This window comes from Podarcis liolepis (assembly GCF_965112155.1).
Source record: "Podarcis liolepis genome assembly, chromosome: 3".
NCBI lineage: Eukaryota > Metazoa > Chordata > Lepidosauria > Squamata > Lacertidae > Podarcis > Podarcis liolepis.
The window spans coordinates 4,648,143-4,672,773 of record NC_139557.1 but is presented as its reverse complement, the minus strand read 5'-3'; the positions used below and the strand labels follow the sequence as shown (position 1 = coordinate 4,672,773).

Here is a 24,631-nt window from a genome sequence, read left to right as displayed (position 1 = left end):
TGCCACTATCTGCAAATATTTCTGATTGTACGTATTCAAAAACATAATCATTCCATTTTTCCATATTCCATTTGGCCTTTTCTTTCCATCCCAGAGCAATAACTGCCATTCCAGATAGAATCATAATCTTGTGCAACTCTTGCTTATTACTTTTTACTTTGTTCTTTCCCAGTATTCCCGAAAATAACAAATCCCTATTAACTTCTATGTTTATTTGAAATAATCCAGAAATTACCTTTATAATCTTTTGCCAATATTCCTTAACCATGATGGAAGTTGTAGAGCAAAATATCTAGAGGATACCAGATTGCGGAAACCTACGAATCATCTATATGTTCCTCACATGTAGAATAGTCCTCAAAACTAAAGGACTGTTAAATGACAATTGCTTATGTTATTTTCATACGTGAAAAATAAAAAAAAGTTAGAATGTATATTTCAAATTGCATTTTTCTCTCTCTTTAAAATTATTAAATAAGATTAAGAGAAATGTCCCAAGCTACTTCTGTATCACCATAAAAAAAAGCTTGTGGCAAGATGGCTTAATGGCATAAGTAGCTTACGTTAATAAGTAAGCTTGCCCCGAGAAAAATCACTCACACCCCTGCTATCGCAAGCATTCAGATTGGTCACACACTAGTTTTAGTTACAGTACAGCTTTTTCCAGTTTCTGGAAAAGCAAAAGCTATTGTTGGCTATTTAAAAAGCCCATCATCCGGGACCAGTTGAAACAATGGAACAGAACTAAATTATAGGACTTTGAAAATGGTTAATTTTGAAACTCCGTATACCACTGTCTAATTATTGGATCAGAAAACTGGAGGAGGAACAAGTACTATAAAGGTATGCGATAGCATAATTTTGAAGCATATAAACTCGCTGGTGATTGTGGCATATTGAGAAAATGCTTGTTTGTTGCAGATGTATCTGTCTGTCTGTCTGTCTGTCTAACAAAATATCTATACTGTTTGATTGTAACAAAACATGGAAGTGGTTTAGAAGAAATATTTAAATTGTCAGTAAAACAGCTAAAAGCAAGTATTAAGAAACTTTTAAAATAAATATCTACATACTGGATAGGCTTGCATAAAGAAAAGTACTTTAAGCGGTTGCTGAAAAGAATACCGTGATGGTGCCTGCTTGATGTCAATGGGCAGGAAGTTGCTGCCACAACAAAAGAATTATTTCTTACAAGTGTAGAACTGGTACTTTGTGGATCTTGTCACATTGCAAGTTCTGCAGAGCCAAGCAGCTGGTCTACTTGATTTCGCTCCTAATTGTGAGCACATGAAATTAATTAATTAATTAATTAATTAATTAATTAATTGTGAGCACATGAAATTAATTGCATGCACATGAAAGCTTATACCCAGAACAAACTTAGCTGGTCTCTGAGGTGCTGCTGGACAATTTTATTTTGACGGCTTCAGACCAACAGGGCTACCTATCTGAATTGTGAGATCTGTTTGTTTTTAATTAAATTATAAATTAACTATAGAACTTCATCTCCTAATGTTTCTTTAAAATAAAACCTATTGTTAACACATCCACCCACCCATCAATATATTTATTTATATCCAGCCTTTTTCCCTGACAGGGACTTAAGTCAGCTTATGGATCAAATAAGAGCAGTTAAAAACATAGAGAACCCCCCCCCCAATCAATAAAGAACAGTTAAACATTAAAAGAACTAAAACTCTTTCTATATATGAATGATCTACTAAAACAATTTAGATAATTACAACAAAAACATCACAGCACCAGCCCTTTCCTTTAAAGCAGTCAGTTCCCCAAAGCCTGCTGGAACAAGGTCTTCTTCATCTGCTGGCAGAAGTACAAGGTGGGAGTCAGACTGGCTTCTCCAGGAAGAGAGTTCCAAGGTTGCTTGGGAGGAACCACCACCGAGAAGGCCTTCTCCACATCCCCCCCAAGTATGAGGTACTAACATTCATGTAATTATAATATAACAAAATAAAAACAAAACGGCAGAATACAACATTCAGTTCAAATCAGCCAATATAACCGAAGCCTAGTAAAGGATAAAGGTAAAGGGACCCCTGACCGTTAGGTCCAGTCGTGGCCGACTCTGGGGTTGTGGCGCTCATCTCGCTTTATTGGCCGAGGGAGCCGGCGTACAGCATCCGGGTCATGTGGCCAGCATGACTAAGCTGCTTCTGGCGAACCAGAGCAGCGCACGGAAATGCCATTTACCTTCCCGCCAGAGCGGTACCTATTTATCTACTTGCACATGACGTGCTTTCCAACTGCTAGGTTGGCAGGAGCAGGGAGCAAGCAACGGGAGCTCACCTCGTCGTGGGGATTCGAACCGCCGACCTTCTGATCTGCAAGTCCTAGCCTAGGTGAACACAAATGTTTGGACCTCATCCGTGAATGATAACAAAGGTGTTCCCCCCTGGGAAGAGAGTTCCACAAACAGGGCATGGGAGCTGGAAAAGCCTCCTATCCAGTTGCCACACCTCACTTCAGACGGCAAGGTGGGAACCAATGCCCTCAGCAGATGGCCTCAAAACACAGCACCTTAAATGGGAGCTTAAATCTACCAGCAGATTTCTCTCTCTCTCTCTCTCTCACAAACACACACACACACACACACACACTCAAACAAAGGATGTGGTAAGAAGAAGAAGAAGAAGAAGAGTTTGGATTTGATATCCCGCCTTTCACTCCCCTTCAGGAGTCTCAAAGCGGCTCACATTCTCCTTTCCCTTCCTCCCCCACAACAAACACTCTGTGAGGTGAGTGGGGCTGAGAGACTTCACAGAAGTGTGACTGGCCCAAGGTCACCCAGCAGCTGCAGGTGGAGGAGCGGAGACGCGAACCTGGTTCCCCAGATTACATGACTACCGCTCTTAACCACTACACCACACTGGCTCTGGTAACAGATATCTATCTATCTGTTTGTTTGTCTGTCTGTTTATCATCTGTCTATCATCTATCTATCTATCATCTATCTATCGCTATCTATCTATCTATCTATCTATCTATCTATCTATCTATCTATCTATCATCTATCTATCTATCATCCTTCTATCTCTATCTATCTATCTATCTATCTATCTATCTATCTATCTATCATCTATCATCTATCATCTATCATCTATCATCATCTATCTATCTATCTATCTATCTATCTATCTATCTATCTATCATCTATCTATCATCTATCATCATCTATCTATCTATATCATCTATCTATCTATCTATCTATCTATCTATCTATCTATCTATCTATCATCTATCTATCTATCTATCTATCTATCTATCTATCTATCATCTATCTATCTATCATCTATCTATCTATCATCTATCTATCTATCTATCATCATCCATGTATCATCTATCATCTCCCATATATTCTGATTAAGATAATACAAAAGCTTTCTTTCAGGCTGTTTTTTTTTTGGTTCCATGTAGTAATTCTGAATTGGTCTGTAGATGCTCTTATGAAGAAGGATTCTGAATTGGTATTGAAATGTCTTCTGGGCATCAAGCTGTTTGCCCCAAAGGTATTAAAAAAGAAAAACAGCATATAAGACATGTTTCCTTTGCAGTGAATACATGTGTGAGAACCAACCATCTGAGCTCTGATTATGAATGAGGCAGTGATCTCAATGACAAAGTCTATTGTCGAAAGCAGAGGAAGATGTTAGAGATGGAGTTTCGGATGCCATCCTTTCTTGAGGCTTTGCTGCTTTTCTTCGGAGGTGAGTCTTATCAAGCTGCACTACTGAGCATCAGCACCGTGGCAAAGAGATAAGAGTTTGCCTGTGTGCTTTGTAGAAATTCTGTCACCAGCTTGGCCCGTCAAACTTGCCTTAGTCAATCTGCTATGCAAATTTAATAAATAATAATAATAACAATAAATTCTAAGCTTCCAAGTAGCGACCTTCTTTACTGCCTCATCATGTATTCAGTTGCAATAGTAAAGAATTTGTTGTTAACTAAAACATGAAATACCATATTTTTCACCCTATAGGGCACACCTAGTTTTGGGGGGAGGGAAATAAAGAAAAAAACTTTCCCCCCCCAGGTGCGGGGCTGGGGCAGGGGAAGCCCAAGCTTCCCCCGACCCCAGTCCCCAGAACAGGCTGCTATCCACAAGCCTTGGGAGCCCGGTGGGAACTCCCGCGGGCTCCCAAGGCTTGCGGATAGCTTCCTGAAGCCTGGAGAGCGAAAGGGGCAGTGGCGTAGCGTGGGTTCTCAGCACCCGGGGCAAGGCAAGTAATTTGCGCCCCCTAACCCGTGGATTTTAGCACTCGAGTCTCTTCCGCGCCCCCCCAGACGTTGCGCCAGGTACAGCAGGCCCCCCTGCACCCCCATGCTACGCCACTGCTCCCACCACAAGTGGGACAGCCACCCGAAGGCTGGCGCGGGGAGAAGGTCTCTCCGCCCCACCGCCAGGCTTCGGAGCAGCCTTCCGAAGGCTGGCGCGGGGAGAAGGTCTCTCCGCCCCACCGCCAGGCTTCAGAGCATCCTTCCGAAGGCTGGCGTGGGGAGAAGGTCTCTCTGCCCCACCGCCAGGCTTCGGAGCATCCTTCCGAAGGCTGGCGCGGGGAGAAGGTCTCTCCGCCCCACCGCCAGCCTTCGGAGCAGCCTTCCGAAGGCTGGCGCGGGGAGAAGGTCTCTCCGCCCCACCGCCAGCCTTCGGAGGAGCCTTCCGAAGGCTGGCGGCGGGAGGAGGCCTCTCCGCCCCACCACCAGCCTTCGGAGGAGGTCCGAGGACAGTGGGGTTCCTGCTTCCTTGAGGGCCGGCCAAACGCGCCCCCCCCCAAATGTTGCGCCCGGTGCGGCCGGCACCCCTGGCACCCCCCACGCTACGCCACTGGAGAGGGGTCGGTGCGCACTGACGCCTCTCGTTCTCCACGCTTCAGCAAAAGCCTGCATTCGCCCCATAGGACGCACACACATTTCCCCTTCATTTTTGGAGGGGGGGAAGTGCGTCCTATAGGGCGAAAAATACGGTAAACCATTGCAATTACTTTTGAAGCACATGCAATTATGATATCACACTAGATCAAATACTCTTTAATAAGGAAATACGCTGGCATATTCAAGTGATGCTCAGTATGTCTGAGTTTGCTGAAGCATGTTTTTGTGACCAATAGCATACAGTACAGTGGTACCTCGGGTTAAGTAATTAATTTGTTCCGGAGGTCCGTTCTTAACCTGAAACTGTTCTTAACCTGAAGCACCACTTTAGCTAATGGGGCCTCCCGCTGCCGCCGTGCCGCCACAGCACGATTTCTGTTCTCATCCTGAAGCAAAGTGCTTAACCTGAGGTACTATTTCTGGGATAGCGGAGTCTGTAACCTGAAGCGTATGTAACCTGAAGCGTAGGTAACCCGAGGTACCACTGTATGTGTTTTGCTTATTGCAGCCCAACATAAATATTTTTCTTTTTTAAAAATGTGAGCTGGGAAGATTTCTGGCTGCTCTGGGTCCACCCCCTGCCCAGGGGAAAGAGCCAGAGATCCTGCTGAGGCCTTAGTTCCACTATGGAATGGGGAGGCTTGTAAGGCCATGGGCATGATTGTTCCTGAGTGTGTACTCCTGCACTGCGGAGTCTGTTTTGCCCCTTAGTATACTGAGGAACGGGATGTGGGTGGTGCTGTGGGTTAAACCACAGAGCCTAGGACTTGCTGATCAGAAGGTTGGCGGTTCGAATCCGCGCGATGTGGTGAGCTCCCGTTGCTCGGTCCCTGCTCCTGCCAACCTAGCAGTTCGAAATCATATCAAAGTGCAAGTAGATAAATAGGTACTGCTCCAGCGGGAAGGTAAACAGCATTTCCGTGCACTGCTCTGGTTCGCCAGAAGTGGCTTAGTCACACTGGCCACATGACCCAGAAGCTGTACGCCGGCTCCTTCGGCCAGTAAAGTGAGATGAGCACCGCAACCCCAGAGTCGGTCACGGCTGGACCTAATGGTCAGGGGTCCCTTTACCTTTATTCTGAGGAGCTGCAGTTGATGAAATGGACTGGGCAAGGACTGGACTATGAGAGGCATATACGGTATCTTACCCAGGAGCTGGCCAAGCATGTGTTCAGGTTCCTAATCAGGCCTGCCACGTGGCAGGGAGAGCCGCAAAGACAACCAGTGTTGCTCCCTCCATTGCATCAAGGCTCTGTCCAGCAGGGATTTGTTTTTTCAGAGGGCGGTATGGAACATGCAGGAGTCTCTTTCATAGGAAGAGACCTTCACAAACCTTTCACGATCTCCCAGTTCTGCTCAGTCTGCATCCACATGCTCCGAAAGGTCTTTACAAATAGATTATTCTTTTAAGAAGAAAAGCGATTTGCTGTACCATTACATAATTCATTGCATATGTCGTTTTTTTTCCTTTTTATAGTTACGTTGGCAAAGGTAACCATGGAGCCAAAGGAAGGAAGCATTGGCGGCGGAACTTGGATCACACTGAGATATGAGGGTAGATTCTGGGGCCCCTCAGAAACTGTTGGTGGTATTTCTAGACAAAAAGGGACAGTCATAAGACTAGCTGCTCTTTGTGGCACCTCAACCCAATTTTTAAAAGAAAATGTTACTAGATTAATCATGTGTGATTTTGTCAACCAATGGTAATTTATCAATTAATCTGCTGATTAAATTTGCATGTGGGTGAAAACAATAGTTTTAAAGCAAGAAGCACACTTTAATTACTGCTCATGTGTGTCAGCCCACATAATCCTGGAGGAGATATTCTCTGCTATGTGAGAGACAATGGGCAATACTGCAAACCAAGTATTCTAAATGCAATTGCACTGTTGATTCCTAAAATGGCATTATTATATTGATAATTTTATTTTCAGTCCCTTTCATTAATGATTCCTAACTTGAAACCCACAGTTTCACAGCTGCCACATTGTGGGTCAACATCCTCATTGAGCTGTCCAGCACAACCCCAAATTCTCTTTCCTGGTCAGTAACTTCCACTTCAGATCCTGTAAGTGAGATTAGAATATATATATATTTGCCACAGATTGTATCATTTTGCACTTGTGTACACCGAATTGTGTTTGCCATTTTATGGCCAATTTGCCCAGTTTGGAGAGATCCTTTTGGAGCTCCTCATGGTCTCTCTCTCTCTCTCTCTCTCTTTCTCTCTCTCTTTCTCTTTCAAAACTGCCTTGAACACCTTGATAACAGCAAACTTGGCTATTTCACTGCTCACCCCTAACTCCAGGTCATTTATGAGCAAGTTAAAAAGCACATGCTCCAATACAGATCCTTAAGAGAATCCACTTCTTATATCCTTCCATTGTGAGAATTGGCCATCCCCCCCCCCCCCATTCTCTGCTTCCTCCTCTTTCACCATTAGTGATGCACAAGATGATCTATCCTCATGTCCCATGACAAGAGGCAAATAAAATTCATTGTAAACATATGTAAAGTGATCCACATTGTGCCCCCCAAAAATATTAAATTCCCCTATATGTTCATGGAGTTCAAACTGGCAGTGTCTGACCAGGAATGAGACCAGCAGCTTGATGAAAGGGTTGACCTGGTGTGCAGGATCTGTGAAAAAGGCTAATTCCATGCAAAGGATAATTAGGAAAAGAACTGAAAATAAAACTGCTGATATCATAATGCCCTACAAATCTATGGTATAACAGCACTTGGAGTACAGTGGTGCCTCGCAAGACGAAATTAATTCGTTCTGCAAGTTTTTTCTTCTTCCGAGTTTTTCGTCTTGCAAAGCACGGTTTCCCATAGGAATGCATTGAAAATCAATTAATGCGTTCCTATGGAAACTGCTTGCCAGGCTGGCGGTGCGGAGAAGGGCTTTTCTCCCCACCGCAAGCCTTCAGGACAGGTACGGGAACAGAGGGGAAGGGGCGCAGCGCTTCTCCTCTGTTCCCGGGGCTTGCGGTGGGAGGAGGGTTTTTCCTCCCCACCGCCAACATTCAGAACAGCATTCTGAATGTTGGCGGTGGGAAGGAAAACCCTCCTCCCACTGCAAGTCTTCAGGACAGCCATCCGAAGGCTGGCGCGGGGAGAAGGTCTCTCTGCCCCACCGCCAGGCTTCGGAGCAGCCTTCCGAAGGCTGGCGGCGGGAGGAGGTCTCTCTGCCCCACCGCCAGGCTTCGGAGCAGCCTTCCGAAGGCTGGCGGCGGGAGGAGGTCCCTCCACCCCACCGCCAGGCTTCAGAGCAGCCTTCCGAAGGCTGGTGGCGGGAGGAGGTCTCTCCGCCCCACCGCCAGCCTTCGGAGGAGGTCCGAGGACAGTGGGGAAGACGCGCTGCGCTTCCCCGCTGTCCCGGAGATTTCCCTATGGGCTTTCGTCTTGCGAAGGAAGCCCATAGGGAAATTCATTTTGCGAAGCGCCTCCAAAACGGAAAACCCTTTCGTCTAGCGGGTTTTCCGTCTTACGAGGCGTTCGTCTTGCGGGGCACCACTGTACTGTGTACAGTTCTAGTTGCCTCTTCTCGAAAATGATATTGTAAATTGGAAAAGGCACAGAATTTATTAAGGGCTTGGAAGTGTCTGGATTGTGATATATGATGGTGCTGTTATGCACAATGTCCTCTGTGCCCTGCACATATTGTCAGACAGGAGATCAGTGTTTATCCCGTTTCACCTTCTGTGCCTTAAAATGTTGCTGTGTTTGCTTGTTGTTTGGTTGCCCACCATTAGGCCTCTCATATCCCATCAATTGGTCTCACCTGGAAGTGTCGTTCTTGAATTCAGTGCTGCCTACAGTACTGTGTGACATTCAGCCTGTCAGTTTTGATCTGTCCACCACAAAATGCCAAACAAGGTAAGGAAGGTTCTTTGCAGTGCTATTATCGGGGGCAGAGCACAATAGCAGAGATCCAGATTAGTTAATCTGGAGCCATCCAGATGCTGAACTGCAGGCCCCATCATCCCTGACCATCTCCCTGGCTGGGTCTAATGGGACTTGGCACCCAACATCTGTATATATATACATATATGTATATGTCCTTCTGGTTAAAATTTCCTGTGGGCCAAGAAGGGATAGTGGACTCAAACCATCCCAAAACCACATTAGAGAAGCATTCTGTTGATATATGTGAGGTTACAATGTGCTCTTGTAGGTTGTGGGAATGGACCTACATTGCGTGGACAGGCGGAGTCCCCAGATCCTGCACGGTCCCCCCCATCATGTGAAATAACGACTCATGACAACGTGCTATGGGATTAAATTGGCCACAACTTTATTAAATTTCAAATGTGGGTAGACCTTGGCTCAGGTATTGGGTGTTCTCCCTCCCCAGTCCCCAGCCGGGGACCTAGGGAGCATCAGGGTTATCCAGTGTGTGGGGGGGGATGGGCCGGCTCTGGAGAACATATGTTCAAGCAGAGATAGCCGCCCCCGTTACGCCGCCGCCGCAGGGGAGAGCAATGACGACCTTTCGGCGTATGGCCAAAGCCTCCCTTCAGAAACCCCTTTAACGGGGAACCCTGATATCGCCGCCACAAAGAGGAAGATGGATTAAAGGATTCCGCCCAAGGCCTGATACCGCCAAGGCCTGTGACGTTTTGCTACGGGAAAGGCGAAACCTGCCAATGCAGGGAAATTCCTTTCCGGCCCTTTAACAGCGACCTTAACGTAGCAGCGCCCGCATACCTGTGAAGAAAAGTTAACCTGCAAATAAGACATTAACTGAGGGTGGGTAGGGTGGGAGAAGCTCTGGAGCCAAGTGAGGATTCCCAGGTAAGCTCCTCCCTCTATTGTGTGGGCAGGTAATCCCTCCCCTACCTGGCCTGGTCTCCTTGGCAACGCTTCCCCCAGGTGGGATTGGACAACTGACTGAGGTAGGCGGAGACCTCCAGGTATCCCACCTGAGGGAAGGCAAACCAAGCCTATGCTGTTGGAGCCGCTCCAGATCCAGGGGCTGCGCGCGTCCATGCAAAGGGCGCCCCCCGTTTTAAGCGGGGAGTGGTCATTCCTTACATGCTTCAACCTTACTAATGAACATCAATTCAGGAAGTGTATCTTATTGCAACAAGCAACGAGTCTCCTACATGGAGGAAGGGATCCAAACCCAACACGGAGGCAGGTTCTCAAGCAGGGAATGTCCTCATCCACTGCCTCCTGCCCCCTTTAACGTGCCACCGACGATTCAAACTGGGACATTCTCAAAGCATGAAGAGAAAGTAAACATTGTCCTGAGGCAACTGCTCCATCAGGGCAAGCATTGTGGCTTCCCAGACAGAATGACCCCTCCCCCCACTGCATGCTGCTCTGGGGGTTCTCCTGACAGCCCCCGACAGCCCCCAATTTGAGGCAGCAAGGAGGGGGGAGGGGAGAAGGCCCCATTGTGCGTGCAGAAGTCCTTGCCCAGGGTTTTATTTTTTCTATATTTATTTACAGCATGCTTTTCAGAATTTCTAAGCTCTGTACATATAAACGTAAAAAAAACCCCAACAACTTGTAGAGGATAAAAACAATAAAAATTCACCATAAAAACAGAAAACTACACCACTAGAGCTAGACTGACATCAATAAGGACAGACATATTATAGGACCTGCAGGATTACTTGCCATATGTCCTCTTTTTCCAGGGCACACCCTCTTTTTCATGGGTAGAGTCGTCATAGTGATCCATAGTTCCAAGTAGAAGTCTGCAAATGTCCTCTTTTTTGCTCTTCAAAATATGGCAACCCTGGATGGTCTTGCTATGGTGTTAACATTTTTCCTGCTCTTTTGTTATGCTTTAACTCCATTTCTTGATTGTTTTTTTTCTTTTTATGCAATGTTTCTCCGTTTTAAATTATTTTCAGTTGCAGTCCTTCTGAAGATATACCATAGGGTTGCACTGTTAATTTTCTATATATCTATACTTGTCAGCTACCATGGGCATGTTTCAAGGATAGAATATCTGTCTGTCTGTCTATATCTATAAAACCTCAGTGCTTTTTTGTGTGACCATACTCACTGATATCAGCACCTCTTCTTTTTTTGCTGCCATTTTTTGCTGACACCCTTAGCATATTAAGATAAGAGTTTCAGCATTTCATTTTTTACTCAAAAAGTCCTGAATAAACTTGTTCTTCAGGGCTTATTGCAGGCCTCTTGGCACCAGCCTTTGCTTGAAGCACCAGCTCATTAACAAATACTTCATTACCTCTCAGTTTTTAATTAAGCAAAAGTCATTGTCTTTCCGTCTTTCCGTGTAAAGAACATTTCAAGTCTATTTAGATCTTCAAAATGCTTGACACCCTAGTGTAGCTGTAATATTAGAAAAGATACACCAACAAGAGTCATGTTCCCCCCCCTTTATGCCTTGGTTGTGAATTTATTAATTTTTATCAGACAGTGACTTTAATAGGAAAAGTGTATGTGGATGAGAAAAGTTATTAGAAAAGCAGCGTTAGTTTATATTCCAGACCATAACAAGGATTTCACCAAGTGCCAAGCAGGAAATCAGAATTTAAAATGTTAACGACAATGATTAACAAGTGTGGCACATACCTGTGCCCTGAAGAGAAAGAGAGAAAAAAGCTTAAGTTTAAAGACTGGGTTTCTGGATAATTATTACTAAGTTAAAACTTTGACCTGCTGCACTTGGGTGGCAATTTGCAGCTGTCTCCTGTGCTATTCTTCCCCACTCCCCACCCCCAACCCTCCAGTAAAAATATCACACCACTGTTTTTCTGGGAGAGCAGTTTTTCTTTTAAAAGTCACATAATGAGCAGCAATCCAGAAGGTGAAGATTTTCATGTTACTCTACATCTGTTGAGGAAAAGCTTTACCCGTTCAGTGACTACATGCCGTTAACTGTGAAAGACACAGCCCTATTTCTAGAAAAAAAGGTGGAAACCCTATATCACCACCTGAATTTGCAAAGTGGTGGTGGTGGAGTTAACTGAACTTTATTTAAGTTTAGAAAGTCCTGGTTCTCAGATAGCATAAAACAGAAGTTGCCGTAACAGACCTAGTCCTTTTCTGCAATCCCCTCCTGCCACCCTCGCCCCCCCCAACAGAGGATCAGGCTCTATTAGCTTTCCTAGGTTCTCCCCACAGACTATATTATATCAGTGAAGCACCCTGGAGATGAGGCAGCCATGTTTTCTTCTCCATGGTCTTCTCCTCCAAGGCCTTCCTTCTCTGCTCTTCTGAACCCGTTTTGTGTGTGTGTTTTTCTCCTACAGAAGACGCAGGGGAGTTAATGACAAGATGGGTGGGAACTGGGTGGGAGAAATCATGGCTGCCTCGTTTCTTTCTTCAGATTCAATATTAAGCTTTACATTTTAGTAAGGTGGACTCCTTTGCTCTTATTATTTCCATTGAAGGGCTTCGCAGTGGGGAGGACTTTACCAACTCCAGTTCACTCTGAATGGGCAAATTGTCAACAACACGAAGGAGTTGCATTGTGACAACTGCACATTTCAGGTATGTATTCAAGGGGATGGACGCGTGATTAGGAACAATCCAGTAGCCAGGCCATAGGACATGGGCCATTAATACATTGTTAGAAATAATGATTTTAATGCAGGGTAGAATTTAGACATTTAGAGCTAGCTCTGAGCCTTAGCCCAGCTCATCCTTGTATTTATGAGGTGCCCAGGCTCAATGGCACATTGAACACGCCCTTTAACTCGTTGACTGCCTAAGCTTTGTAGTACAAGTGATGGTGCAAGGCATGAGGCATTGGCAAGCACGGCAGAGGAAGAAAACCTTGGCATACACTGGATATAACCTTGTGAATAGGAGTGGAACTTGTTCTCATGGACTGGAAGGAATAAAGGGTGCAGGAGGAGGCAAATGCTCAATCTGTACCCAGTTCATTCTCATACAGCCTATGCAATCACACTCTTCTTGTTCCTGACCCCCCCCCCCCAGGTAGAAATAATGACACATGACAAAATTATTAAGGTTAATGGGCTAAAAAAGGCCACAAATTAATTGGTTATAGGTGATGAGCAGTATTGGCTTAGGCATGGGACCTAACCGACTATATCTGACTCCAGCCCATCTGCTTGAAGTCCGGGAAGGGTTAACCACCAGTAGGGGGAGTTCTGCTGATGCACTTCAACTCAGAGCTCCCATGGGGTCACCGATAGGGGTCATGCCTTAGGCCCCAACCTCCCTAGGTTTCGGGCAGGGCCACGCCCCCTGGAATCCTGTAACAGACTACCCTTCAATATGTGGGGCAGGTGATGGCGCTACCTCCCCTCTTTCCATCTACAGAACTATTCCAATGCCTAATGGCCAATACTCAGAAAGTTGTGACGATTTGCTACGAGGTAGGTGAAAACCAAGTGGTTGGTGCCAATTTGCCAAGTGGGAAAATTCCTACCAGGCCCCTCAATGGCGACCAACCAAGGTCCATAGCAAGGTCAAAGAAAGAAAACCTCAGAGGGCAGGAGGGTGGGAAAACCGGAGCAGCTGGTGGGCGGACAAAGAGGGAGATCCCTGGCTGTGTCCTGCCTTTATGGGGCAGGCCACACCCCCGGACTAACCCGATTGGCCCACTAGGGGATGACGCAGCTGGGAATCCCCCAATTGCACGGGGCTGGCCCTCCAACTCCCACGCACGTGGAGGGGCCGTGAAGCCCACAGCCCCACCTCCTCCTTATGAGGAAGTGGCTTTACTTGACAATTCATTTAGCCCCAGTGAGAACAAAAGTATCTTTTTGATACTCCTCCATCTTGATATGTTTGTTAGCGTGTAACATGTGATCAGGGCCACATGCAGGCTTGGTGACAGCCGGGACTTATTTTCAGGAGCATACACTTCTGAGCATTTGCCATGGCACAACCACAACATTCGTAAGACCAGTCAAAGATGCCCAGAGCACCCATCTCTTGTGGTTTCATCAAACTGAAACAGGCAACCAGTCTTACTACATATCTGAACTTATAAAATTGCCCCTGCTTGCTAAGCTGATACAAATGATCTCAGTTCCCTGGGACAAGAGCAGTTTGCTTGTCTCTATGTTCTCTGTGGGTCATCCTGCCCAGAGCTAATGAAGATTTCTCTGTACTTGCGGTAGTGCTGTGTGGAAGAATATTTGGTAAACTGGCTGTGCATATGAGCTTTCTGTCACTGCAACATCAGCATGGAATGGCACTAAGGTTGGTGAGATATGTGTGGTTTGGGAATAGAGAATAAGCTTGCCTTTTGCTCACTGAGCTCACTCAGCTGTCTCTGCTCGCCAATGAGCCAGAACTTTTACCATGTTGTGTACAAGTGCAACCAAGGGTTTTCTGCAGCATCGAGCATGAGGAGTCCCATGTTTCAGCAAATTGCACATTAAAGCTCAGGTGCTGTTTGGGAGTTCAGCTAGCTTAGAGAGCTGATGAAAAACCACCAGGGGATGCAGTTAATGAGACACATTCCAAGCGAAATAAAACACACACTGCCTCTTTGTTTGGGGGCACGAGAACCTGTGAGCCATGCGCATTAAAAATTAATTTTCTCTCTCTGTGGTAGTTGTAAAAACGTAGACAGCTGCTGGCTGTGACAGGTTTGGAGAAACCTGCGGAAGGTATTCCAAGCAGCTGGCGGCCACTGCCTTCCTCTCCTTGCGCTTCCTCCTCTGCTTCCCCACAGCTTGTGCCCAGTGGCGCAGTCAGAGGCTGACCTCATCCCTCTGATGATCAGCATGAAGAGGAGAAGATTCATTAAGTATTCCGATTGCTTCACCTTCCTCTTAGCGGGAGAAGTGCAAGAGGCAGAGTCTGTAAAGGAAGGCAGTTCTGTTGTGCTAGATCATGGAAGCTTATGGAAAGCCTGCTTTTCCATTCTGATTTGTAAAGAATCCCTGATCTCGCTACTGATTGTGTGCATCCCTTTGTATCTAGAACCATAGATTTCTAGAGCTGGAAGGGACCCAGGGGTCATCTAGTCCAACCCCCTGAAATGCAGGAATCTCGGCTAAAGCGACCATGGCAGAGGGCCATCCAACTTCTGCTTAAAAACCTCCAAGGAGTGAGAGTCCACAAGCCATTGCTTTCATGTTGTCAGTGTAGAGATGCCACCAACTATGGTTTAGCGCAGGGTTCTGCAACCTTTAAGACAAAAAGAGCCACTTGGACCCGTTTCCGAAGGGGGAAAAAACTGGGAGCCGCAAAACCATTGCGACATTTAAAACAAATATATCTCCGGAGCCGCGATCTGACAGCGGGCGGGAAGGTGACGTCGGGACGGTGCGTGACTAACGCGCGCACCGCCCCCATGCGACGTCACAGCCAGTACAGCGCCCACCACAGTGGGGAGTGTCGGGGCGCACAATGCGCCTCCTCCCCTCGCTAGTATCCGCCCCGGAGCCGCAGCAAAGGTGTAAAAGAGCGACATGCGGCTCCGGAGCCGCGGGTTGCAGACCCCGGGTTTAGCGCTATGTGCATGAGTTGCAGTGAACCAAAATGAAACTTCAGTCTCATTCTCTCTCTCTGCCACTCTTCCTCTTGTGAAACCTGTAGCTTTCACAGAATCTCTGTTTAGTGTGGTGAATGAACCAGAGATCAAGCTATAAAACAAACTCCGGTCAGTTTCACAGCAAACCTTCTTAAATCCATGAAGTTGGTTTGTTTCACCAACAAGTGTGCGTTTTAAACCAGTCTTTCCCTACCTTATTCTGACCACGGCCCGTTTCCGACCTTGTTTCCTTCCTGTGCCCCCTCATGGGCATAGCCAAGGGAGGCAGGGGACAGCTGCCCCCCCAAATAAAAATCAATGCAAATTCTGCCCCCCTTAACAAAATCCTGGCTACGCCTATGCCCCCTCCCGTCCTATTTATAATTTTTATAAATTATGCAAACTACAATTACATAAAATCATAGGAACACAATGAAATATTGCTGAAGCAGCAAAACGTAGAATCAAAATCAATGCAAATTCTGCCCCCCTTAACAAAAATCCTGGCTACGCCTATGCCCCCTCCCGTCCTACTGGTAGAAATGTTTTCTTAGTAAATAGAATAAGTTTTATTTATAATTTTTATAAATTATGCAAACTACAATTACATAAAACCATAGGAACACAATGAAATATTGCTGAAGCAGCAAAACGTAGAATCATCCTCCTAGTGCAAACCCCAGCTATGTAGGAAACTTCGCTAAAGCATCCATGACAGATGGCCACCCAACCTCTGTTTAGAAGCCTCCACGGAAGGAGAGTCCAGAACCTCCTGAGGAAGATTCATCTTCCATTATAAAAAGTAAGCAACACTTACTTGACCCCAGTGATTTGACACAGAGGAGGAAACCTGCAGATACAGTCCAAATGGCACACAGGGAGTTCTGTATATATGGGAGAATTTTTAAAAGCAAGTTGTCCTCACTGATCTGGTGCAAAAAGATTTTGTCATCCGGAGGAGCCCTGGCTGCCTAGATGAAACACTATAGCCCCCTGCACCCTTACCTAGGAGTAAGACACTTCCGGGTCACGTGGCCAGCATGACAAGCTGCATCTGGTGAGCCAGCGCAGCACACGGAAACGCAGTTTACCTTCCCGCTATAAAGCGGTACCTATTTATCTACTTGCACTTTGATGTGCTTTCGAACTGCTAGGTTGGCAGGCGCTGGAACCGAGCAACGGGAGTGCACCCCGCTGCGGGGATTCTAACCACCGACCTGATGATCGGCAAGTCCTAGGCGCTGAGGTTTTACCCACAGCGCCACCATTTAATCCAGTGATTAATTTCTGAAATCATCAGCTACGCTATTCAGCTACAAACAGCATTTTTTATACACCACTGATAAACATCAATCTTTCCAGTATCTTTGCAGGTTAACTTTAGGAACAAAAATAATAAAAATGCTAAATATTAAATGCCATTTGTATTTGGAATGGATGAGGATGGGTGATGGACAGGGGATGAAGGAACCTGCAGGAGAGGCAGGCCAGAGATGTTTTCTCGGGGTGTGAGGCTGAGGGGGAAGGTTGGAGCTGGGAGTGTTCAGTCTTCTGTGTGTGGAATAAGGATCAAGGTATAGTGATAGAGGGCTTAATATTATATATACACATTGGTTTTTTTTCATTCTTCCTTTGTTTTCTATTATTCTTTTCTTTCTTTTTTATTTTAGATTAGTTGGGTTTTTATTGTATCTTATGTTGAAAACTCTCAATAAAAATTGTTATAAAAGAAACTCTCAATAAAAATTGTTATAAAAGAAACTCTCAATAAAAATTGTTATAAAAGAAAGCCTGAAAATGAACTGAATGCAGTTACGGATATTAGAGGTAAATTAAGGCTCCAATTACAAGTGGCCTTCCAAAATAATTTTACCATTCTCCACACCACAGAAAGGCCGTATTGCTAATGGTATCAGTAATATACACTAAAAGTGACTACTGGGTTTGTGGAGAGGAAATTGTCTATAATCCAGCTGGCAAAAAAATGTCAGGTTTCTGAGAAGGCAAAGAGGAGGGGCAATTAAAAGCCGAAATGTGTTCTGGTCGAGCCATGGCTCCTTCACTGGCTTCTTCCCAGAGGATTTGTGGGAATGAATGTCAATTATAACATTTAACAAACAGGTCACTGATACATATTCCAAGAATAATTTATTATAATTTTGGATCATAGATAATTGAAAAACAGGATATGAATATATTGGATATTTGAGAAAGGTGAGAATATTTGAATTGCTTTTAATGCCAGTAAGTATCAGAATGCAAAGTGACTGGATGAAGTTAGGTTTGGGAAAGAGACAGGATTTTATTCACTAACCAAAAATTCATTCAAAATATTCAAAACTAGAAAAAGATCTAATGTCTAAGCGATGTGGGACTGAAAAAGCAGCCTGAAAAAATGTTAGGATTGTAGAGTATTTTACAGAATTCTTTAAGGCAGGCTTCCTCAACCTCGGCCCTCCAGATGTTTTTGGCCTACAACTCCCATGATCCCTAGCTAGCAGGACCAGCGGTCAGGGATGATGGGAATTGTAGTCTCAAAACATCTGGAGGGCCGAGGTTGAGGAAGCCTGTCTTAGGGTATCAAATCAGGCTCCACCCCTCACCAGCTGGCTGCCTTGGTAGCCAATCAGAGAAAGGCCCCAGACTCTGGTCTGGCTCATGGGTAGGCAACCTAGGGCCCGGGGCCCGGATCAGACCCAGTCGCCTTCTAATTCCGGCCTGTGGACAGTCCAGGAATCAGCGTGTTTTTACATGAGTAGAATGTGTCCTTTTATTTAAAATGTATATCTGGGTTATTTGTGGGGCATAGGAGTTCTTTCTTTCCTTTCCTCTTCAAAATATAGTCCAGCCCCACACAAGGTCTGAGGGACAGTGGACTGGCCCAGTCAGACCTCACCTGGAGTACTGTGTCCAGTTCTGGGCACCACAGTTCAAGAAGGACACTGACAAACTGGAATGTGTCCAGAGGAGGGCAACCAAAATGGTCAAAGGCCTGGAAACGATGCCTTATGAGGAATGGCTAAGGGAGCTGGGCATGTTTAGCCTGGAGAAGAGGAGGTTAAGGGGTGATATGATAGCCATGTTCAAATATATAAAAGGATGTCACATAGAGGAGGGAGAAAGGTTGTTTTCTGCTGCTCCAGAGAAGCGGACACGGAGCAATGGATCCAAACTACAAGAAAGAAGATTCCACCTAAACATTAGGAAGAACTTCCTGACAGTAAGAGCTGTTCGACAGTGGAATTTGCTGCCAAGGAGTGTGGTGGAGTCTCCTTGTTTGGAGGTCTTTAAGCAGAGGCTTGACAACCATATGTCAGGAGTGCTCTGATGGTGTTTCCTGCTTGGCAGGGGGTTGGACTCGATGGCCCTTGTGGTCTCTTCCAACTCTATGATTCTATGACCCCTGGCATAATACTTTATTCTGTGATTTTTCTGCCCTTCTGCAAAAATGGCAGAGGACAGACAACCATCAACATAAGTAGAGTTTTCTCACTACATGGCAAGAGTACACTGATGTCTCTCTCTCCAAAACTGTGAAAGAAACAATAGTTTTGTGAAAGGCAATGTAATATAATATATATTCTTTTCTTAACAGTTCTCTGTTGCACACACTCCTGTGGTCTATCGTGTGGACCCCCCTTATGGAGTCCCAGGTAAAGGATGGACCTTAACGTGGAGACCGTATGTCTTTATTTATACAATTGATGGGGAAAACAACTTATTTATGATTTACTTGTCAAGAACTTTTAAGAGTTTTCCTTCTCTTTGGGTCTACATTCCTGGGCTGATGAGTCCTATACACAAAAAGGAGCATAAGATAAGGGAATATGGCAGATACCAGAAAGAACAATGAACAGTGTTTTCCTGTATCTTATTTCAGGCTATTATTACGATTTTCTGACCTTCTGATCCCCATGATTTTTTAAATGCGCATAAGCCTACATGCTATATCCTGAATTGTGTCTCCAAGCTATTTCGAAGTCATTAACATTACTTAGGCTCATTACAGCAATTAAGGCAATAATATTAAGAAGCAGTTTAGGTTAATATTATAATGCTGCAACCCCGAGTTAACTTTAAAATTATATATAATGTTATAATACTGACCTGAAATAAGATACAGGATAATGCTGACCTCTTTTGTTTTAATATTAACAAATACCACATAAAAATAGTACAGTTTTGACTCCTCTTAACACCAGCCATGGAGAATTTGTTATCTATGTATTATTCTTTATGATTCTTGCTTATAATTTTTAGATTTATAATACTTACAGAGGGCATCTTCTACTGCACTGAAGAAATCAAGGCAGTAAAACCCAACTCCCCGTCTTCCTCTACACAGATTTTCATTTTGCCTTTTGAATAATTCCCCCACCCCCATCTTTATCCTGTTAGGAAATGTAATGCAAGTCTACGGTCTTATCCTGGCCCAAGAATTTGATGCCTACAGTTTTAACACAGATTTTATTGATGGGTAAGTGTGTTTATTGCTTCCTTCAGTTCCTCTGTGCAACTCGATATAGGGTTATTCCCTTTGCATTTCCAGGATGGGGAACTGTGGTTCTCCAGTTGCTGGACTCTAACACGCTCAGCCCCAGCCAGAATGGCCAACAGTCAGCCATGGTGGGAGATGCACTCCAAGAACATGAGCAGCCCCACAGGCCCCGCACCCCAACCAGTGTTGGATGTAGGGTGGTGTGAATGGATCCTCTGCACAGGGCACTGAGCCAAGGAAGCTCAAAATTGAGAAGACCCAAAATTGAGAAGATCCATTTGGGGTTGCCATATTACGAAAGATTTCCAAAGCTTGCCCCTCTCCCAACCCTGGCTATAATTAAATAATACATTTGGATTGTTACTGTGCATGGGGGAGAGAAATGTATTGTGGACTTGCATTATTATGGGTTGCCTTGAACTAACATTGCTTCTTCCCTCTCTCTGCCCCAGCCCTGTTATCCTCGAGGCAGAAAGAGATGGATGGATAACCATTTGTTCCCTTGCCAATAAGCAGATGCACAGCATGTAAGTTGCTCCTCACAGCTTTGATTGCAATGCTTTTTTGCTGTGAGAATTCACAAAGCTTATAATGGTGCAGCATATTTGAGGCTCCTATAAATTAGGGAAGGCACACTAATAGTTTTGATGCCAATGAAATATAATTTCTGTCCTTCTATCCCTACCCTCAGCTACAAAATTGGTCCAAATGATTATTTCTATATACAAGCAGTTTTCTGTCTGAATTCATGGATGCAAATTTTTGTGTGTGATACCCTTTTTGTGCATTCACCCTTCATTTTCTCACATGTACCTTCATTTAAATATGTGTGTGAGTGCTTGCTTATATGTGTGCAAGACCAGCACCATAGTTAAGGGCCCTCACTACCTGACTCATGCTCTTCCCATGCAGCCATTCATTGTGGCCACACAGTATTTTTCTTTTCTTTTCTGCTGCTGCCATGGTGACAGCAAGAATACCAGCCAGTCTGTGGCAGCTGGTAGCCCCTGGGCTTGGTGGGGCAGCCTGTGTCCAAGGGGGACAATAAAGTCTCACGTGTGGGACCAAGGAGGTCACATGGGAGGGGCCAAGTTGTTCTGCTCCCATCTTCCTGCCTTACAAAGGTGTGGATGCAAGAGCATGGCAGCCGGGGAAGTACTGAATGCCTAACTAAATGGAGAAGTGCCTATCCTTGGTTTAGAAGGGGTCCTTGCTGTCACAATTTTTAGTGTTGGATTAGTGTCACAGGGTGGCGCTGTGGGTTAAACCACAGAGCCTAGGACTTGCCGATCAGAAGGTCAGCGGTTTGAATCCCCATGACGGGGTGAGCTCCCGTTGCTGGGTCCTTGCTCCTGCCAACCTAGCAGTTTGAAAGCACATCAAAGTGCAAGTAGATAAATAGGTACCGCTCCGGTGGGAAGGTAAACGACGTTTCCGTGCGCTGCTCTGGTTTGCCAGAAGCGGCTTAGTCATGCTGGCCACATGACCCGGAAGCTGTACGCCAGCTCCCTTGGCCAATAAAGCGAGATGAGCACCGCAACCCCAGAGTTGGTCACGACTGGACCTAATGGTCAGGGGTCCCTTTACCTTTAACTCTGGTTTTTGCTGTCTTGTGGTGGTGTCTGAATCAACACGCCATGGTTGCAGTTGCCTCCAGAATAGACCACCGAGAAGGTAGAAAATGAAAGCAGATTAGGAAGTCGAAATCATTGTTTAGCTGTGCAGTTAGAAACTCAAAGCATGGTTTGGGTTCTGAATGACGGTTCCTGTGAACTCTGCTTTGGTTGTGGTATCTGAGTATATGGATGTCCTTGAGAGGAGTGAGGTTGTTAGTGGTATCGCATCATGCAATAATTAAAACACAATGAGGTCAATCGATCAAGCCCTCTCCTGCTGCTTTTTGATGTAAAGACCTCTGTTCTGAAACAGGAAGCCAGTGAAGCTGGCCTGTTAGGTATTTTAATGAATCATTATTTAAAAGTTCCAAGGCTAGGCTGTGACTTTTCTGGCTTTAAAACAAAAGAAATCAGGTCCAGTATTAACTTTATTATACAATTTAAAAGCTTTTTCTAGTCATGCCCTCTGGCAGAATAACTTAGAGCTGATTCAGTGCCCATATTTGGGCTCACTGTCCCTATTCAAGGTGATTTCCACCCCTCCCAATTTCATGGGTGGATGATCCAAGTCTGAGATGCGGTAATCTCAGTTCTTCGTTAGAAGCCCAGTTCCTGAGCTGCTGCAAATGCTTCTAAAACACACAAAAAATGGACAGATAGTTCTCCCAGTTGTTGTCTTTATTAGGTTTAAAGCAGGCGAATCAATATTTGTTGTCAGACTTCATGTGCTGAAGCTACGTTGTGTCCCTAGACTACATTTTCATGCTTATATTTTAAGCATTTTGATGGGTAGCACTAAAAATCGAAAATATGCTGTGGCCTTTAGAACCTAAGGAATGTACATTCATTCACAAAATAGTATTTGTTTCTCGATATCCTATTACCACTGCATGGGGACAAATGAGAACACAAATTGGAGAGTGGGACACAAAATTAACAGGGCAGATAAAAACTAAATTTCTCAGTGGATGCTCAGACATCACTTGCTGAGCATTTGATGTGATGGGTTTGGATGTGGCAGAACACATCCAGTCCTTTGCTGTCTTTGAAGTGAATGAACAGTACTCAGCTCAGCTTCACATAATACGTTCTATCTCCTTTCCTTTGCCTCTATTGCATCTTCATGGTTCATTGTATTTTATTTTCCTTTGTTTGCAGATATCCCATTCAAGTCGATCACGGTCTGGGAACTGTAGCATGCCGAGTGGAAGGGAACCATATTGGTCAGTGGAAAGCAGGGAAATAACATGCAATCTTGATTTTATTCAGTAACATAAAAATCAAGAGGGCTAACATAAAAAAGGCTACTGTTGGGGGTATGGGCCATATGGCCGTTCTCTTTTCGAAAAGGGGAAAGCTGCTTACAGATTCCTTTTCTCTTTGTTCTTGCTACTTGGGACATTTTTCCCCAGCTCACACTTTTGGCAACCATGATAGACCAACTGTTAAGTTGTGGGTGAACATATCAAATGACACAGCGATTCTTCAAACAGCTCTTGTTTATTCACAGGCCACAACAGAACTGAACTGAAGGGTTCAGTCAGCCTGCTTATATAGAGCTCCAGTACAATGTAACTGTAACAATTTTCTAAAACTATCCAATCACTGAATGTCACTTTAGATCCCTTATTTGCATAACTATCTACAATATCCCCCTGCTGGCCCAGGGTGAGAACTTCAGTACATAACACCAACTGTAAGCAACAAGTGTATCACAGTGAATGCCTTGCTGAAGCCATAGAGAACAGGCACTCCTAGCAAGAGTTATTCCTCCCAAGAAGCATGAGGTGTGGTTTGGGGGGGGGAATGGAGAAGAAACAGCAGCTTGTCAGATGTCTGATGATGGTTTTGAACTGGGTGCAAAAGACATGGGCATTTCAGAGCAAGTGAGGCACGTTAGTTAACTCTGTATGTACATGAAATGATTCACATTCCAGCACTGAGATGTGTGCTTTTTCTCTTCTTACAGGGTCACATAATGTTAGCTTTACAGTGTTTAACAAAGGAAAGTAAGTAAGGGATAAGTTTGTTTTTTTAAAAAATTGGCTAATTTTATAGTTATGTTGTGTTTCTGAATGCCTTCTTTTTCATATAAATACTATTTAAATGCACGTATACCTTCTGCTTTGGAAAGTAGTTGTATTCAGAAGTTGGCCTTCAAGGTGTCAGTGATGTTTCCTGCATTTGGGTCTGAAAATATGCTTTGAGAGCTTGTTGATGCTCACCTCAAGGTAGAAATGAGCATTAGAAAGTCCCAAATTGTACCTGGCTTTTCCCACCCAGCCCCCGAATGGCAAGTGGAGGAGAACTAACAATTCATCACTGAGGAGGTGGGACAAGAGTTTCTTTTCCACGGGTGGACTGGTGCTTCTCCCCTATGAGACGTTTGAGGAGGTTCAATGTCATTAAATCTTCCCACTGGAATCCCTGGAAAACAGTGTATCCATTCATTTCAACAGGAAGATTTGAAGATGCTAAAATTCTAAAATCAGCTGGTAGGAGGCAAACGGTCACCTGTCTTTGAAAACTTGCACCAACGTCTTTCAAAGCTGTAGCCAGCCTCTGGCTGCAAAGATGCCTTTTGAAGTTCAGGGGTATCCCTTCCAGGGGACACATTGGGCTGTGCAGGGCTTGGCTGCAAAGTCTTCAGCAGCCAAATATAATTTAATGCCTCAATCTCCCTCACTGCAAAGAGCTAGCTGTGCACAGGTGGGAGGTTTTTTTCCCCTGGACTTGTGAGAGTAGCCTTTGAAAGCCAGAAATGGTGTCAATGGTGTCCTGCATTTTCCTGATCCCTGGGTTGTCACTGATTTTGCATGGCCAGGTGAGTCCCGTGTTGTGGCTGCATGAAATTGCCATCTGTATATGGTTGGGATGCTACGTTCTGATCTCTCTCTTTCTCTTTCTCTGTGTGTGTGTGGTGGGGATGGCTCAGTCGTGGTGGGAATCGCTCAGCTTGTGTATGAGCCAGTCTTAACATGAGCCACAGGTGGCTTGCCCCTTTCTAGTTGGTTTCAGCTTGGTGGATTCCGGAACCATACCAAGACAGAAATCCACTATTTTATTTTTCATCTGGAGTTTCAGCAAGATCAATTTTTGGAAGGGGGAGCAAGGAGAACAAATTATTTTAACACATACATTGAGTATAAGCTCAATTTTAGCAGTGTAAGCTTAAAG

General features: G+C 44.9%; 1 protein-coding gene across 3 annotated transcripts in view; it reads left to right on the top strand.

Moving 5' to 3' along the window:
• The first annotated feature begins 614 nt into the window (after positions 1 to 614).
• PKHD1 (PKHD1 ciliary IPT domain containing fibrocystin/polyductin) overlaps positions 615 to 24,631 on the top strand; it is a 245,536-nt gene continuing 221,519 nt past the window's right edge. Inside the window, exons 1-10 of one of the 3 annotated variants that reach the window (XM_083495101.1) lie at positions 615 to 843; positions 3,573 to 3,725; positions 6,368 to 6,478; positions 8,649 to 8,772; positions 12,273 to 12,372; positions 18,936 to 18,993; positions 19,739 to 19,817; positions 20,291 to 20,365; positions 22,613 to 22,677; positions 23,424 to 23,463. In XM_083495101.1, the coding sequence (XP_083351227.1) occupies positions 3,665 to 3,725; positions 6,368 to 6,478; positions 8,649 to 8,772; positions 12,273 to 12,372; positions 18,936 to 18,993; positions 19,739 to 19,817; positions 20,291 to 20,365; positions 22,613 to 22,677; positions 23,424 to 23,463 (713 nt within the window). In that variant the 5' untranslated portion in view covers positions 615 to 843; positions 3,573 to 3,664. Of the gene's footprint in view, positions 844 to 3,572; positions 3,726 to 6,367; positions 6,479 to 8,648; positions 8,773 to 10,568; positions 10,661 to 12,272; positions 12,373 to 13,129; positions 13,227 to 18,935; positions 18,994 to 19,738; positions 19,818 to 20,290; positions 20,366 to 22,612; positions 22,678 to 23,423; positions 23,464 to 24,631 lie in introns of those variants that run through there. The other 2 variants (XM_083495102.1, XM_083495103.1) reach the window with 2 other exon arrangements.